Source organism: Serinus canaria, chromosome 6 (genome assembly GCF_022539315.1).
Source record: "Serinus canaria isolate serCan28SL12 chromosome 6, serCan2020, whole genome shotgun sequence".
NCBI classification, from domain to species: domain Eukaryota; kingdom Metazoa; phylum Chordata; class Aves; order Passeriformes; family Fringillidae; genus Serinus; species Serinus canaria.
This window is the reverse complement of record NC_066320.1, coordinates 5,569,520-5,588,969: the sequence shown is the minus strand read 5'-3', so window position 1 is coordinate 5,588,969 and position 19,450 is coordinate 5,569,520. Positions and strand designations below refer to the sequence as shown.

General features: G+C 40.3%; 1 protein-coding gene across 11 annotated transcripts in view; it reads right to left on the bottom strand.

The window, feature by feature from the left end:
* JMJD1C (jumonji domain containing 1C) overlaps positions 1–19,450 on the bottom strand; it is a 159,912-nt gene that overhangs the window by 34,933 nt on the left and 105,529 nt on the right. For 8 of the 11 annotated variants that reach the window (XM_050976564.1, XM_030241494.2, XM_050976565.1 and 5 more), the window contains one exon: positions 4,390–4,495. The exons of the other annotated variants lie outside the window; for them this stretch is intronic. In XM_050976564.1, coding sequence (XP_050832521.1) covers positions 4,390–4,495 — 106 coding nt within the window. The remainder of the gene's footprint in view (positions 1–4,389; positions 4,496–19,450) is intronic. 11 annotated transcript variants of the gene reach the window in all.

Genomic DNA, 19,450 nt, shown 5'->3' with positions numbered 1-19,450 from the left:
GCTAGTCACATGCCCAGCTGCTTTGCTGGCTAAAAGATTTACATCTTGGTGGTTAGGCTCTGCATCTGCCAAGTCTTTCCCATAAGTGACCACAGAGTTTCTCTCTATTACAACAAGCAGAAAGGCAATGGAATGATCCTGTGACTGCTATGGTCACACAGAACATTCAAGCACACACACACACTATGAACACTTCAGCTTCTGTTTTCAGACATACCAAATCCAAGAAACCTCACACATTTTGCAAAGCTCAGCATAATTCGCTTCAAAAGCCCATGGGGATGGGGAGCTATTGTGATACAGTACCTACTTTACAGTTTGTTTCAAGACCCAGAAATCAAGACCTTACAGTTTTATTCATATTCAATGTCTTACTTGATCACTGGAACTCTTAAGTTTAACTGCACTTGGTGTTTATATTGCATTTTGTATAATCAAGCAACTCTGCCACCAAGCTTGGTTCCAACTGTGTGCGCTTCGCTACTTCTGCAATCAAACCCCAGGTCCCAGGTCAGGCAAACAGAAGGGAGGAAAAACCAGTCAGTGACAACCTACAAACAGACTAACTTAAATGATTTAAAACTGCTCAGTTGCTGAACCACAAAGGCAAGGCCAGAATTTCCCTGTCTTTCCTAAAGATCAGTTTTTCCAAGCCCTGCCCAATATATTAAGCAAGCTCAAATATCTGCAGCAAATAGGCCAGGGACCTCACAGGTGACAGCTTTCTCTAGTAAAAAATATCCAGGATCACACAACTGGGTCTGCTATCCCCTGTGCATATGACAGTGTGCTACTGCAAGGACTGTTCTTAATGTCAACATTTGAGAGATCAAGAGAAGTACAAAAGTGGTAATTATTCAGTAATTTCCAAGTAGTCTCTTGAAATACTTTTCGCATGTGACTATATCGTTTTTGAAACCACCTGGGAAGAGAAACACCACAACACAGCAGCCTTCTTATCCCCATCCACATCATTCATGGCACAACTGAAACACTGAGACCTCCTGAACCCCCTGAGCTCCCTTAACTGATGCCTGGAGTGCAGCACAGACAAGGGCCAAAAGCGTGCCAGCACAGGTACTGCCAATCACAGGTACATATGGGCAGAAAAGGAGGAAGAACCTACAAACTTATGTCTCACATTTCTGGTCTTGGACCAGACAGGGTTCCCATGGGGACACATTTCCTGATGGCTTCTCTCCAACCCTTACTCCCTATGACCCTGCAGAACGCCTCCAGCTCAGCTCCCACACTTCTGACTGCCTGACCCATCCACATTCTCACATCTTGAACTTTTAAGGGCTGTCCCAAAGCTCTGCCTTATTCAGACAGTCTCAGGAAAATTCTGCCTGTGTCTCTTTGTGCAAATTTGCCATTCCTACTTTCCTGTCCATCTCCTCCCCTCTTGCATCCCACTGCTAAGTGCACAACGATTTTCAGTCTCTTGCATAAGCAGAACCAGCATCTCCCCAGCTTCTTGTCTCATTTCAACATTACTGTGACTCCAGACCACTAGCTTCTAAGTCCTTTCCCCCAGTCTTCTCAGCTTACAAGCTCCATCCTTCCTTCTCCAACAGCTTCCAGCTTCTCCCATACTCCCCTACACTGACCCAGTGCCAATTTCTTTCTTCTTACTCCTTGTTCTAATCTATGTCCATCCTTCATTCCAGCTGTTACCCTATCTATTTTTAAAAGAGATTTTATCTACCTTTGAAAACAGTGGGTTGGGTTTTTTCTTACATGCTGATGGGATGACAGGAAGAAGGAGAAAGACTGAACTGCAGTCACACAACACAGACCAGCTCCAGCCCAGCCCAGCCCAGCCACAAGCAGCCATTACAGGAAAAGCCTGGCTTTGTCTCCAGTCCCAGGCTGAATCACTCCAGCTACACATTGTTGAAACAGCCTGTGCAGTACTATGAGAAAATACGTTCAGAGCTGAAGCACACTCGGTGTTTCAAGAGGATTATTACACATGCAGCCTGAGATTGTAATGATAAAAAACTAATCGGAAGAAAGAAATCAAATATTTTAATTGTTAAAAATCAAAGACACTTCACTATGTTACTTGAACCGGTTTTATTTGTCCCAAAAGCTTTCAACTTGGCCAAGTTTGGGAGGAGTTTCATTTTTTTTTAAGCAAGGAACAAACTACTTTCCTGCCAAAGCTACAATCTCTCCTGCAAAGCATGCTGCTGTGACTGTAGCCCAAAGGAGAAGCTAAACGGGCCAATTTTTTTCTTTAGTCTGATTCTTGTAAATAATTGGACTGGTTTTGACTAAAATTCTCCCTCCTCAAATTGGCATGTTTCTTTCCAAATATTTGGAACCAGATTTTAATGCTTCTATCCGACCCTCTCTTCAGATAAACTGTGTTTTAACTGCAAAAGTCAAAGTAGAAAATACTAAGTTATGGTATGAAGGTTTCAGCAGCACAGAAAACAAGGAAAAGGCTGGATACTAAAAATATTGTACAGGATGAAGTACGAAAATGTGGTAATAACCTTAACAGATGCATCTAGACAAGGCAGAAGCAAAAATGTAGCTTAAATTGCAGGGAGCAAGAAAATGGAGGAGGTGAAGCAAACCAGAAAAGAGAGGAGAAAAGGAAGAGAACATGACCAGGTTACAGTAGCTAGCACTGTCAGAGGGCTGTCTGTAAGCCACTGGAAGGTTTGTGCCAACGCAAAGTCTGCGTGAGCAGGAGCAGATTCTGGGCAGGGAGACTGTGAAAGCAGTCTCTGCTGGCTGACCACCATGCCATGGGGCTGAGGCCAAGGCCCCAGTGAGGAGCACGTGTCTCCTCAGGTCACACATCACATCAGGAGAGCAAGTGGATCTACAGCTCCTCCCCAGATGAGGACAACTAGCCTTCAAGGACACTGGCATGAGAATCATCTTATCACCTATATTACTACATCCATATTATATATTAGTACCTACATTACTGCTCATTTGTGCACTTTTAAGCACAGAAAGCTGATTGAGAATCTGTATCTATGAAGACAAAAATACAGACCCTGGAATGATGGGAGAGGGTTGTATGGGTGATGGGCTGGCAGTCTCAGATGGAGTCTTTAGATGACTCTTTCAATACTGCTGGAGCTTTGCTCAACTACTGATTCTGTACCAATGTACACAGAAACTTTTACAATGGTCTTACTGTCGTTACTCTAATGAAATACAATAAACAAGCTCAATTTCAGTTTCCTTTTTATATAACCCTGATTTGATTTTGCATCACCTCTCAATCCAGTTTTGTTGTCAAATTTCATCAACAGACTATTAACTTGTATTGCACCTGATGATATCAAAAGTAAAATCTAAAATGACTAACACCAACATGCCAACTTACTATCTAAACAATTCCATGTGTTCATTTTTTCAGCTTCCTTTTTCTGTGGCCCATAAGAATCATGTCTAGTCAAATGAGAAACTCCACAGAAGGAAAGACACAAGTTTTTTACTCTAAGTTCAGTATTATACTTACCATATTCTTTTTGTCTTCTGATCTCGGTTTTACCAAAGAGACTACAGACAGCAAGGAAACCTCAGAGCCATCCTTAAAATATCTGATTATTTACAGCTTCCCTCCTAATCTTCATTTACAAAATGACTGCTTAAGCATTTTGTTCTGAAACTCTTTCCTGGGGATTTTAGCCCAGACCCCACACAGGCTGGTTTCTGCCTCCTAGTAATAGGAACTCCTCTGCAGAGCTTCCTGAAACCCCATGAATACACTGCAAATGCATACAGTATTTTTACTACCAGCAAGATTGCACCAAAATAATTTCTTCAAATTCATACTAGTTTTCTTGTAACTTGTATCTAACAATGTAAATATTATGGTACACAGCTTTTTCTGCAAGCTCCCAACATTAGAATTGAGTTACAAATTGTAACTGATTTGAAAGCAACTTGTCATTCAGGGGGTGAGAGCGTGGGGTGGGGATCTGAAAGTATTCTTCATCTGTGACAGAACTGCAAAGAACTACAAGCACAGACAGGTATCTGAGAAGTCATCACACATAACAGTAACACTAACAGAGCACAGAACAGTTTTAAACATGCCAAAATGTGTGTGGTGGCCATTCATACACACTTATTTTCACAATAAACTTTATAAAATATCTACATTCAGACTAATGATATTCAGCTTTTGCTGTTATCACTAAAACATCAAACAAGTTAAGAACAGTCTGAAGCAAACACCAACAGCTTCTTACAGTCTTGTTTCCTTGTATTAACAAATACTTCCAAAAAAAACCTTCCACGTTAAAAAATATATTCTCCATTATATCACAAATGCTATGGGATTAGTCCCACAAAAGTAATGGCCTTAAACTAGCTAACACAGAATATAAAAAACACAATTTCCCACATAATTACCTTGCATAAAAATCTCCTGAACCTTTTGTTCCTTTACCCAGGCTTTTACCTCCTCATGTAACTGCGGGTTATCCCTGAGAACTGGGTTTAGACTGTCTACGTCGTCCTAAAGTAGAGATTAAAAAAAGAACCATATGTTATGTTTACTTGTAACATTTTTGTTTATTTTCCTAGATGTATTTTAAAATACAATATTAAGTCGTTAGATGTTAATTTTACTGATTGCCTACAAATCCCTGTACTATTTTTAGAGAAAACTTAAAAGCATAACATTGTGCTAGAAGTTATTTCATGGGAACACAGTATGTCAGATCCCACATGTGGCCAGACTTGTAAGCTATTAATAGGATCACACTTTCATACTGTCTTACTACAAGCTAAAAATGCCCTCTAAAGACTTAGGTGCTCACAGGTATGCACATAGAATTGTTTAAATAATTACCAAATTTTGTTTTTAAAAAATTCTGGTTTCCGTATCTGTAAAATGTAATAATATGGACATGTTGAGCATAAACACAGATATCAAACCTACAAATGTAACACATAAGCAGTATTTTAGGAGAAACAAGCATTCTGAGATAAACACCATTGCTGATTTTCAAATATGTTGGCCTTTGTTAATTACGTAGTTTCAAATAAGACATATTTTAATTTTTATTACAATCAGTCCTCCTGGAAAAGATTATTTTCCAGTATTTGGTAGGATATCATCTGGGAAATTAGGATATAGTCAGTGCCTCCTTGTAACAGAAAAGAAATTGGGCACAGAATCTGGTTCATAACCTTGCAAGCATGGCTTAAGAATCACCATTCATCTCTGGACTCCTAGAACACCTATTTCTCTATTTCAGAGCAAACTTGCTATTTCTGTCTTTGAGGCTGTGGCAGAAAAAAAAAAAAAGCCTGGTGGCTTCTCAGGCTGAAGATGGCCTTGGAAACCCATGAGCAGCACCAACATTCATTTATAGCAAGAGAATTTCAGACAGCTAAAATAATGAGTGCAATTCTCCACATAAAAAATGTAGAATGCTTTATCAGTACTGCAGCTGAGATAAAGCAATTTCTTTCCTTGATCTCCAGCAAGTTCCTTGATGTTTCACAATTTATTATGAAGAGCTCCAGCCACAGAACACAAAGATACAAGTAACACCCAGTGAATCGTGCATTGCTTCCAGGCCCTCCAGTGACACAAGCAATTTCCCTCTATTCATCTGGATGAGATTATTCCTGCTAACCCACTGATCACAGGATATCTATTTCCAATTCAAAATTCGCTTCCTGACACTTGGACATTTGCTGTGCTCCACTATGGAGAATGCACCAATGCTTTGGTTATTAGAGAAAATTACTCTCTCTACACTTATGCTTCTACAAAGCATATGGCCTTGAACTGAAGAAATGGTCAAGATGACCATTTTAATACATGGAAATTGGAACAAATTGAAAGGGAAGGAAGATCAACAGGACCTCTACCACAAGGTTCAAAATACCAACCAGAAAAGTATGCTGCTAGCCTTACCAGAGGCACAAGAGAGTCATAACTAAAATTTATTCAAGGATGGCCTCTCTCAAAGCAGTTTAAAAAAGAGTATTGGCTATTTTGCCGACATGTGCAAATCCATTTGTGCAATGATCCTACGTAGAGAAAAAATATCACCACCACTGGGAAGAGGGAATTATTTGCCAGGGGAACACAACAGATCCTGGAACTGGAGCTGAGTGAAGATCAATCATCTGTCCTCCTCCCCATGCACTGTCTTTCACAGCAGCTACAAGAGACTCCTGCACCAAAAATTTCTGCACTCGGATCCACATGCACTGCATCTAAGCATCAGACTGAGGACTGCAATACTGAGTTTGGCTAACCTACAAATGCAATTGATGTGCAGCTCTTGGACATTTTGAATAATAGTTTCAGTTGCACCTAAGAAAATCTGTATCCTCATTTGGAGATTATACACATTGATTAAGTACCATGAAATCAAGCCTGTTACTCTTAACATGATACTACTTTTATGAGTACTTTACACAAAGTTTTTGAGTCTCTATGTAATCTTAAGCCACTTTTGATTTGTTTCCTGAAGGCAGCACACACTGGTGATTTTTTTTCCCCCCCCTTAAATTTTACATCCTTCCTAAGCATCTTGGCCTTCTTTGAACTTGACACTGAAGATACTGTCCATCCTAGATATAGTACATTTGAATCTCTACCTCCTGTTCAGATGCATGACATCAGCATGCCTGGCTGAGAGCGCTCCCTGTGAACACATAGAAAAGGAGACTGCGGAGTCCATTTTGTATTTATCTCCTCACCCTTGGAGAAAGACAAGCTCAAAGATAAGCTACAAAAGGCACAAGTTAGGTCAAAGACCCATTACACAAACTGCATGCAGTGTGACTGGGATTATGTGGATGATATCAAAGAGAGCCCAGAGTTTCTGAATATACACACAATACACACTTAACACAACAATCACAGGGTAGGGGGAAGACACTAAAAGAGCAAGTTTCTGTAATTTCAAAAATTCTGTTCTTTTGTGTGCATGTATCTGTGAAAAAATGTGTATGCCATGACTTACCTTTTTCCATCTGTAGTCTTAAATCTGAATATCTAAAACCCAGGAAATTATTTGCATAATGTGTTAAAACTATAAAGCAGTGGCCTTAACCACACAGTCTCAGCATACACCACAAACTCTGGCAAAAGCAGGGAGAGGACAACAGGCAAGGCTGATGACTTGCAGTCTCTTCCCCAGTTTAACACTGAAGACAGGCAGATGACTCTGCAGTTCCCAGTTCTTTTCCTTACCCTGTGTTTATATTGCTCAAGGAACAATTACTGTCTACAGATTTGAACCTTGGCAATCGTAACCCTCAGTTTTCCTCTTCTTAGCTGATGCAGCATGATTGACAGACTAACCTCCAGAAGATTTAAATGCCCTGCAGGATTTTCCTCCAGACTTTTCCTCATTTGAAAGTAGTTTTACAAACAGAAGTTATGGTACCCTCTCCTAAACTAGTTTTTCCACAAGTCCTGTTATATCTTCTCCAGAAGGATGTTAATACTGGTTTGGAATCCTTATGCAAGTCAGGATGCAAATCAAATAAAGGGGACTGTTATAGTCTTCTTCAAGTCTACTGGAGGAAGCTCTTTATGTACTTCAAGTGGCAGTGCCTCCTGCTCCACAAATGACTATATGCAACAGAAGACAAAACATCTATAGGCTAGGAAAGTATGGTTGAGATAACCCCTCCTGCCCTTCTGGAAGACAGTCACATGAGGCAATGTGACTATCAGAAGCTTGCCAATCTATGACTAGTTTTTCCCATCTTTGCTGATATTCTTCCTTCTTTCTAGATCAAAAGAGGAATTCACTTCTGGTGGACTGGACTTTACGCTTAATTATCCAAAGAACTGGATCAGCTGCATGTCTCTCTAGGTGATCATTCTCACCTGCTGGGGATGTGTTCAACTGCAATGAAGTCCTGAGAAGAATAGAGAAGGAAATTTTCCCCCAAGTATCAAAAAAGATGCTGTGCTTTTCTAAGTATATCTGTTCTTTATCCTTGTGCAAAACGATACAAGCAGGTTAAAAACACAGGCCATACCATCAGGTTAAGATATCCCAGTGATCTAACCAGGAAGGAGAAATTTATGTTCAGAGAAGCATTTTCAAAGAGTTTATTCAGACATAATAAAATAACTAAAAATAATTTATCATTCAGAGTCACAGGTGAACCAGTGCTTACATCACTTACCATGTGTCAAAATTCCTTTAAGATCAAACAGGAATTTCAAGATAGTACCCACAGAAAAACAAGTCAAAATCCCAATGAGAATTATCCTTCTTGCTCTCCATCCACAAAAAAAGATATTGTCCAAGACACTGAGAGCTATCCCCAGATGTGCTGAACCTGCCCATTGCCCAAAGACCATACAAAGTGCTCTGAAAGGCTCAAATGACCAGAAGTTCCTTTGGCATTTTGGGCAGCCAGGTATGACTGTGTAGGAAGGCCTACATATTTCCACAGCTACCTACTCCACAAGACTTGAACTACTGAAGCAACACATTTCCTCAGCATTCTAAAATACTCTTCCAAGTCATCGTTCAGAAACTTGGGAGGCAGAAATTAGTTCATGGAGAGATGAAACCCTGGAGCAAAAAGGAACAAAGAAATGGATTCCAGTAGCTGCTCCTACCCCCAGTCACACAGCCTGCATGCTGCGTATGGGACAGTGCACGCACTCCAGTCAGCTGTCAACTCTCCACTGTCAGTGAAGAAGAGAAGGAGAACTGACAATATGAGTTCCAGGTAAGCAAGTCCTAGAAAAACAGTAGCTTTTGGCATTAAAAAGGTTTAAATCAGAGCCCTGAAGGCTACATCTCAACACACATCACACATTAGGAACCTGCAAACCTTCATTTGGGAAACCTCCTTCCTTGGTCATGGTGTCTCTGCATCTGGCTTCATGTATCAAGGACATCTTTCTAATATCAGTAGGAACTCATTTCAGCTAGTGTTTTCCAGAGAAAGACTAAGTAGATTTTGCAGTCCTCGCAAAGGTCAACGCCACATTAGTCCTCACCATCTGTGGCTTAATTAACTATAGCTTCCTCTGGCTGCTTAGAGGTTTTCTGATAATTTAGGACACGAATTAGATGAAAACTAGTACATAACCAACTTGACAGTCCTGTTTACAATGCTTACACAGTGTGCACTGCACAGTGAAATAAGCATTTTGTCAGGACTTTAATGGTAGAGGGACAACATTTAAATTCAAACAGTGCAAATGAAAACCTCAAAGTGTCCTGAACCTTCAATTTTGTTCTTGTTTCATGAGTGAATATTACCTTCTATAAAATCAGACCCCAACCCTTTTTCTTTCCTTTTACAGCAAGTCATTTGTACAACTGCACTGAACTTCAGCTGCATAGAAATTAGGTATGAGAACTGCAGTGTGAAAACAAGCCAACACTTCCCTACTGATTGCCACAAGTCTTTAGAGAGCAGAACAGTAGCAGCAAAAAGCACTTTTCAAAATCTAAACTGCTGAGAATTTACACTAGTCCTCTGATGCAAATTTTTTATTATTTTCTCCCATAAAAAAGATGAACTATTGTACCTACACCCAGCCTCAAACACATTCATGCCAATTTTCACAATTCACCTCTCATTTGAAAGCAGGCCTGTACAACTCTCTCCTTATTTTCATTTCTTGACAACCAGCAAAATCCTTTTCTTTCATCTTTCACTGATGTCACCTGACATACGTGATTATATCACTGATCTGTAATCTCTTTCACTGACAGTAAATTGTAACAAACCTTCAATCTTAACATTGTCCTGCTTGACATCACATTGAGAAAAAACACACAAAATGCAGACAGGCAGAATACCAAATATCATAACAAGAAAATCACCTATGAACTGGTAGTATCCCTCTGCCCTGCTACCAGACTTTTTTTCAGTGGCAAAAGATAAGAATCTAAATAAAACACAGAAAAACTGGCAGCAACTGACACCCCTGAGGGCATAACCAGGCAGGCGCTGAGGCTGCCACACAGACCACACCAGAACTTAGGAGGGAAATGACCAAATTTAGATGAGTCTAAATACAGATCTCCTGCAGCTTCCTCCTAGACACACAGCATGCATAAACCACTGGTAACCAGAATATTCCTGATTTCTCCCTGACAAGTGAAAGGCTACCCCAGCTGCCACGCCAGTGCAGCTGCTGGGCAGGAGGTCAGCCAGGCACCGCAGGGCTGTGCTGCACAGCCACACCAGAGGGGACGGCTCTGGAACCCATCCACCCGAGCAGGGCAACCTCCCTCCTGCTCCACGCTTCTCATCGAGGGCAACGCCACCCACAGACACCAAGGCTGGAAAGCAAGAAAGGCTAGAAAGTTTTTTGGGGAGATTGTAACTTCCCAGTTTACCTTAAACGGCTTTGTCTGAGCTGAGAGAAGAAGCTTAGGCTTAGCAGGCGACGCTAGCGCTTTCTATGTAAACCCAACCCACACTTGACCTATTTTCTGCTGTTCTGAGCGCACAGTCACAATTTACCTCATTCAAACCCGGCAGCTGCTGGGCTACATCTGAACCAGTTAAGTCAAGCTTGAAGGCACAACCCTGACCCCTAAACCAGAAACAAAGTCGAGCCGAGGTCAGCCCTGCTTACACGTGCGCAGAGGCACTGCCACATGGGGAAAGCAGGGATGGGCAGTGACGCTGGCCCTGCACGCAGGGGCCAGGACAGACAACTGGGATAACTAATCCCCACCCAGCAAGGGGCTCTGAATGCACTGTTCCAAGGACAAATGTTTATAGATAGTTCAGACCACAAACATTTAAAGATTAGGGGTTATTTTCAGTGTGTAACAGCAACGACTATGTTTCTGTAAGTAGGAAGTTAAAATTACAAGGGGAAAAAAAAAAGAGGATACGAATTTAGTGATTTTCCAACTGTCAGTAAAGTTAACATTTCTCAGGAAAAGCCATCAACGATTTTTCTGCTGCTCCCCACTCTTCCCTATGCATAATACTCCTCCCCACACACTCCTACTCCCTTCCTCATTTTACCTCAGGAGTTGAAACTGATTTAAAAATTTTAATTATCAGGTTTGAGAACCAACGGATCAGGGCTACACACACTTCTCCAAGTCCTGATTTCGGGCTTGAAGATGCATCATCACACTGGTTTGTTCAGATCTAGCATAACTGGTATACCAACATCAGGAACATAAATATACGGGGTGGGGGGAAATCTGACTTGTAGTCTAATATTCTCCATGGTTTTAACTGATTAACACAAAAATCAACAGAGGTATTTGCCTTTCTATAAAACTATCAATACCTCAGGTGAAATGGGCATTACATTTTACAAGTCAGCTTATTATTCTTCTATCTGATGATAACAATCTGGCGTGGGAAGGCAGAGGGGAAATCAGAACAGCATGAACACAGACAGGATGAACATCCAGCAGGAAAGTAAGCAACAACCAATGGATAAGCAAAACCAAACCTGGGCTAGACAAGTATTGTCAATAAACAGTCTAAAAACTGCTCTAGTGGCATCTACAATAGTCTTGCACGTAAAACAGAGATTAAAAAAATAGATGACCCTTATGCTCACAAATTATGTTACTCTCTCTGAGCAGCTAGGACAATCTGGGTCAGAAAAGCAAATTCTTTCCCCAAAGTCAGGTATCATTTAGCATCTAAGACTTCCCAAAAAAAGTGGCTCCTAACCACAAAACAGAGGGGCTTTCAGCTTCTATCTAGAACACTGTGGTGACCGTTTGTACTACTTATATTCTCCACATACAGACAAATAAAGGTCAAATGAACTACACCAACTCCATCTCCGCCTTCTCTCCCATTTTGCTGACACAGCCACACATTTGCTTTTCTTTCATTTTCCACTGAATCACATTTCCTTCCGCTTCCTCAGGGCAGGCTCCACATTTTTATCACCACCATCTCAGCAATATGCAACTTGTACTGATTTGGCATTTTGTTTTTTCTAATTGTAAGAGAAACAGGGAGGGAGTACTGGTCCTAAGCTACTCAGTCATGTGGCAATACTGGAACAGCCTTTGAGTCACTAAGCAACTCACTGCCACTATGGGAAAAGAAACCTCAAAGTGCAGACATTTCCCTGAAGCGAGCAATTAGCAGAGTGAAGTTGATGCTAACAAGGAGACCTGCTAAGCAAGTAGATTGAAGAAATCTCTTTTGTACATTGATATTAAAATTTAAACTGAGACTAAGACACCCTGTGAATTGTGAACAGCTTTCAGAAGGTATTCAACAAGACCCAAATCACATCAGCTGAAGGACAAGCTGTATGGATGTCAGCATCTCTATGCAAAAAAGCAAGCATATTCTGTGGATCTGTACTGGTCTGTCCAGACCAGTTGTCTGGACTAGTGGGCAACCAGAAATCAAGCCAAAACAACAGGCCTGCTCAGACACTGACCACTTTACCACAGACACATCTTGCTTGCATGAGGGACAGCAGAGGTTATCTGTGGCAGCTGGCAGAGGCAGCTGGAAGGCTGTGTACCACCACCAAAGAAAATGACTGACCACACAGGTCATCTCTTAGCTCACAGTAGTCACCTCCATCAAATCTTTCAGCAGTTGCATTACTCAGCAGTACCATATTTCTTGACAAGACTACTGAGATCTTATTGAAGTGAAGAGCAAAGTCCTCTCAATTCAGTTCTGCAGAGGAAAACTGCAGAAAACTGTCCATTACATGCCAATGGGAAGACAGATCCCAGAATCAACATCACCTCCTAGAGATATCCATCAGTGTATCACTCTTGTGAATGACTCCCTGCTCTGGAATTTGAACTACCACCAGCTGAGATTACCAACAGAAACCTAGTCTCTCCTGCAGATATCCTCAATCCTCTTTACCAAATAGGAACTCCAGTAGCATACAACTTTCCAGCTCCTTTTCTCTGTAACTCATGAGGATTATGGGCAGAAGACAAATCCCTACAAACAATAAAAATATTTCAACTTTTTTTTTTTTTTAAGGCAGAAAGAATATATCAGCTATAGTCCACTAAATTACATTAATGTTTGATTTTCAAGTGACTTTCAGAGATCTATTTGATAATGTGTTTCTTAGAATACAAATACATACGTGTTGGCCCACATGCTGGTATTATTAAAGTAGATAAAATAAACTAATTTTTCTCACATTTTAAAAGTACCACTGTATTTGCAGAGAACTTTTCAAAGTTAATTTCTAACAGGATTTAAAGCAGCACTATCTTTTTTTTTCCTGCAGAGAGCTCCATTATAACCTGCTGGAGCCTTTTTAGGAATTTTCCCTATAAATAACAGATCTGACCAGCTGGAACATATATCATAGCTGGATTAACACTACAGCTCTCTGCAACTCTGGGGAAAGCAGAGGATATGCCTTTTATAGAACTGATGAATAACAGTCTTGCGAAGAGGAAAGATTAAATTGCTAATCAGAAAACAGGGATGTTTCAGTTATTGCTGCAATAAATTCCCTGGGGTAAACTTAGGTAAGTCATTCAGAGTTTAAAATTGATACTATGATCTTCTATTTCAGCATATTTTTTCACAGACAAATCTCCTAGCATGTAGAACCAAAAAATTCCTATTGAAGACATAATTCAAAATTGAACTACATCACTTGGGGAAGAAAACAAAGAAGGAGAAAAAAGCTCAAGCCTGTCAAGCACCATAATTCAGCCACCAAGTCTTATGCATTCTGAAACCTGCTTTAACCCGATTTTATCTCCCATATACCAAAATGGTGTGACATGGCAATAAGACAATGAAAGGAAAGAAACCATCCAAATGGGGTAAAAACCCTGCCTCTATGCTTGAAATATAATTTCTAAACTGCATGCTTAAAAATCACAACTAAAATCACAAAAAATGTAATGATTAGTGAGATGCACAGAAATAACTATGATTCAAACTCACTTGCTCAGCAAAGGCATTAAAATACTACCCTCAATAATACTAGCAGGTACACTCAAGTAGAGGAGGTTACAGGGGAAGAAAAGGAATAGTTAACTAATTCCATTCAAAAGACAGGAAATGTTTGCTAGATTAAAGGGGGGGGGTTCAGTATTTACAAACAATAGTAGGAAAAAAGACTTTATAACTGTAAATGCTAGTATACTGTTAGAAATAAATAATGCTCTGTACATCAAGCCCTCCATAAACCCTTGGTAAAGTTATTCCAACACCTAAGAAAACAGCAGGATTCATATTTAGTTTTAATTTTAAAAATTCAAGTTGGTTTAAAATTACTTGAGTTTCTCCCCAGATGTCTGGCCTGGAAAAAGAATTAGGTACACAGACCTGGAACTGCTATAGCTCTCAACCTCTACTAACTGTAGCTTGCTGAAGGCTGTGGAGCAGTTCCTGTGAAGCAGTAATCCCAGACTACAAATTATTACTACTATTAGTGTAATTTCAAAAATACATTCTGCACGAAAAAGGTTTAGAGCTGCAGCCAGAACAAAGGGACATTGTATCCAAGGGAGGAATGAAAGCAAACAAACCCATGAGCACTTCACCAAATGAGCTATTGTGTTATCAGTTCAAGATAAGGCTTAATTTGGGTAAGAACACATTTTCATGAAACTCAAGTTTGCCCCTACCTGAAATGCAGGAATGCCTACTCTCTTCCTGCTCTGGGTACAAACTCCCATGCAACACTGCAGAGTTTACATTCACACTTCTGGGATCCCTAAAGCACCGAAGATTCCCAACCCCAACAAAGAGCAGCTTGGGAAATCCAGAACACAGGGGCAAAGCAGCAACTGGTTATAATGTGAAACAGACTTCTCTAGGAGCTGACTCTGAGTCTGGATTACAGAAGTAGGGCTGGTCAGGACCACCACATAAGAAAAATACTTTAAACTTTCATTTTTAATAGATGAAACAGAAATTTTAAGGACTCAGAACCAAGAATAGGGCTTCCTTCACTTTCTACTGAGTGGTATTTTGCATGGATTTTTACTGGTGAAAAAGTAATCACTTGTGATCAAACACAGGAAATATTTACCCAGAAACATTGGATGGATTTTTAAACTCAGTAATCCCAAGCACGGCCTTTCAGAAGTACCAAAATACTACAGTAAAAGGATTTAATATTCACCTTCAAAGAAGCAGGTTTTGTTCTATCTCTTCTATTCTGAAATCCAGTCTTTTAGTTACTTACTCAAACACTACCTCCTAGAGTAGCATCAATAAAATCAAATCATTGAACTGGTTTTTCAGAAATTGTAGGAAGAATATCACAAAGGAAGCAAAACTGTTTTCCTATGGATCTGAGTATCATCAGCATTGTAGTAACCTCAGCTTATCCCAAGGACCTCTCAACTCTTTCCCCATTCCTCCTTGTGTACCTTCCCACAGCTTCAGCAGTTCCACCTGAACTGCTGGAGCCACACTATTTGTGTCACCTTCCTGTGACTGATGGCCTCCCCTCCACACTGCTCACTTCCCTAAGGCTTGTAGATCTGAAGAACTCCACTCCTGAGCCAAACCTTGCTAAGAGACAAAAAAAATTACTGAAGCTCTTACTTCTTACCAGATCAAGGTAAAACAGAAAGCTGCCATTTTATTCCATCTCTTTTGAGAAAACAGAGAAGGCTCTCAAACAAGAAGCTCTTCTTCGAAGAGAAGCACAAATACAAGCTTAGGGCAAATGATGTACTCGTCTCTCTGACTCTGCAAATGGAGGGTGCCAATCCCTCCTCCCTCATTCCTCTCCTTTTGTGAGCACTGGGATGAAACTCTCCTGTCCTGCACGTGTTCTGGGAGGGAGGACTGCTATGAGTCATCTGACCCACTTCTAGCTGGACGCAGCTTTGTGCTTCCCCACATGTTCGAGCCGAGCACTTCAACTCCAAGTGTCGGTAACGAGCTGTTTAGACCATCGCTCTTTACAAGGCTGCCAGGGAAGCCAGCTGGACTCCTTATGGGTGGTCCAGAGACATGGGAAAGAATCGAGACAGTTCTTCAGCACAACACTAAGAGGAGTTAAAGATGCAGAAAGCCGTGTGTGCCTGGGCTGTCTGTGGAGGAACCGAAAGCAGGAGGGGAGCACAGAGGTTCTGTGGCCGGCACCCGGAGCTCCCCAGCTGCTTCTGGCAACCTCAAAGGGTGGGACCAACCCCAAAAGCTCCCTCCTGCCCATCAGTGGAGGTAAAAGTTTATGGGAAAAGCAATTTTCAGCTGCAGTAGTTATTTTTAAGCCTGAAGCCTAAAGTAAGAGAAGCCTGAAAGATGAGTGCACATATAATTATGGGGTGCTTAAAATACAGAGAGAAAAATACTATTTTATCCCTGTTTCAAGATGTTAGAAGAATTTATGCGCACATGTCATTACTATAAAAGCCCAGCTTACTTGCTCCTACAAGCAAACAAGTCATGGAACCCAAAGGCATCTAGGTCTGAAATATCCAATGTCTGCATATAATGAACAGAAAAGCAGAGCAGTGGTGTTGCCCATGGCCCTTCACTCAAGTCTTTCTTAATGGCATATATGACTTGAATTTGTAATAGGTCAAGGTAAGTGTATATTAGCTCCTGTATCTGATGTACCTACTTCATGATTAGTGAGAAAGTTTATTATTTCAACAATCTTGAAGGTGTGTTAGACATTTGACCTGCCAGCATTCAGATGTGCCACACACATTTAGAAAAAGAGCAAAGTACAGGTGCCTATCACTGTTCATGCAACACCTCCCACGGGGGATTTCTCATTGCTCTATCTTTACATCTGCAACCTTCAGCACAGAGGTAGACAGGCAGACTGTACCATTTTGAAACACTAAAGCAACCAGGCTTTTCTTCCAGAAAAAAAAAAAAAAAAAGAGTTATGAAGGAGACTGTGAGGTCTGAAGAGAGATTTCTCTATAAATATTCATTCTTAGCAAGATTTTTTTTCTTTAAACCAAATAAGCAAGAGGACTTTTTAAAGACTCTGCACCCTTCCACTTTCCTCCCTGAGTGGTAAAATACCCTTTGAAGGACATTTAATAATTGTGAAGAAACTTCATTTGAATTCTGTCCTGCCTCCACTGTGCACATTTGCTCCAGTGCTGTGTGCTCAGAAATCCTTTGGAAATACATTATCACACACAGTATGTACATATTTGGAAGTATATAATCAATCATGCACCCTTGCTCTGCCCGACCCAGACACAGCTGAAATGCACTCACTGCTCCAGGCAAAGCAGAGTCTTTCCAGATCTTTCCACAAGCCTATTTTACTAGGAAAAAACCACAATATAAAACACTTTTTGTTATTCTTCATTTGCTTGTCCAAAGTATAATGCAGTTGACTCCAGCTGCTTCAGCCAGCAACAGCAGAATCACACATTTCAGCCCAACAGTGTCCGTGACGGGCACTGCCAAACACCACCCAGACAAAAACACCACTCTGATGAGGTCACACATACCATATGCTGGGCTTTAATGCTTCACATCCCCATCTATAGTCCTTCAAGTAAACGACAGTGCTTAAACAAATTAAGGCATGATTAGCTTTGCTGCTGCCTGACTTAATATGTGTATCACAAAACAGACACACAGAGATGTCACAGAACAGTACAAATAACTTATTACAGAAAATCTCTTCAGTTCAAAGTATCTGACTGAGGTCACACTTGTATGTGTACACTTAACTGTAATTTTTCCTTAAAACAGCTTTTTGGAAGAACCGTTCATTTTTATACTACACCAAGAGCCATTATTAAACTCACTACACTAGTGAATTTTTAAACACAGAACACACATGACATTATAAATGCAAAGTGGAATTCACATTAAGGACCTAACCTACATGTCCATTTCAAGACTAAACTTCCTACAGATACTGATTTGATTAAAAAAAATCAAAATGTAGTAAACTTTGTATCTATTTCCTACAAAGGACAGAATTTTCATTCCATTGCTAAGCAAAGTACCACAGCAAACCTTCACATCTGCTTTACCCTCAAGATCCCCTCATCACCACCATAAAAAGAATTACATGACTAAATGGTCTGACCATCCCATATTAATGAATGAGTCAGTCACACACAAGTTTCACATAGAGAATAATACAGTTTACATCCTCCATGAAGCAACAGAGATAAAAGCCACAGGAAACAAATTGTAGGTTGGTGTTTAAGGCACCACACACATGAAATCCAAGCAATTTCTAAAGAGAAGGGCAGGATTCTAAGCAGTACACACAAAAGACAAAAGAAGAGGCACATGCACATTTAGCAGTAAAGAACAAATTCACTGGCAAGTGCTACAGTTGGTATAGCAAACCTTGTGAAGACATGGAAGTGGGCTCACATAATGCAGCAGCATACCCTACTTTTAATAACGATATTCATCTAGCCCTTAGCAAGGTCACTGAATCTCTTAACAATTGAAACATGTTTATTTATGCAAAGAGCAGACATGGCATGGGAATGCATGGGTCACGATTCCCCAGAAGTCCTGCCAAAGTCTCTTTAATCTTGTTCTAGAAGAACCACTTCTGGTAACGACAGTAATTTAGTTCTTTGCCTACTCAAACTTTGTTTTTCCTGCCAAGTCTGAAAGGGTGCCAAGTGTGCTGTTTTCTCTGCTTTGAGCAGTTGTCACCTTTACACTGGACAGCAGCACCTTATTCATGAAGCCTTTTGGGCCCAGAGTTATGTGAAAACTGTATCTTGATCAGAACTGATGCGAGCAGAAGCCCATTACCAGTATTACGAGCCTATGTAATGATGGGAAAAATTAGTCAGTAGTTAAGAATTGTATCTGAAGTGAAATGGAGTCTTCCCACACAAATTCAAACTTTGTTTGTTTTGGCAGGAAGATACTGGAATTTTAGGCACTAAGGGCAAAATGCAATAAAAAAGTGTTTAGGTCAACATGGTCTCAAAGGACTTCATATTGAAAATGTGCAGCCATGAGAGCTTAAACAAAAAACTAAACACGTTTCAGAAGACTCAAAGTTTTAACTCATCCCTGCACAGAATGATTCCTCAGTTCTGTCTTCTACTCACAAGCAGATCAATGCTATTCCAGACTAAATAAGGGAGCAAAAACGCCTTTTTTTTTTTTTTTTTTTTTTTTTTTTTTTGGAAAAGAGATACTAACAGGAAGTTTACCAAAGATTTATCTAGGATCTGGTATTATGGCAAAGAAAAGGGAGGTCTTTCAGCAAAAACATACAAGCACCAACTACCTTACATTAAGTGATTAATGGCTAGGACTGTGATTTCTACCATTAACAGAAAACAGCAGGCAAAAGGAATAGAAACAATCCTCCCACTTCAGCTACCTTTGAGCAGAAAAAAGTCTCAGTAATAAAGCTAATAGTTCTGTCTAACATACTGTTAGTACATATAGTTTCTACTTTCTTGAAGACATTATCATTCAGTAAAGCTCTTATCTGTACAATTAACTTGTGAAACTTGGCACTGAGATATTGTCAGCCCTGCAAAGAGAAATTCCTATGAAAAACATTTCTCAAGCTTTTTATAACCATTCAAATAAA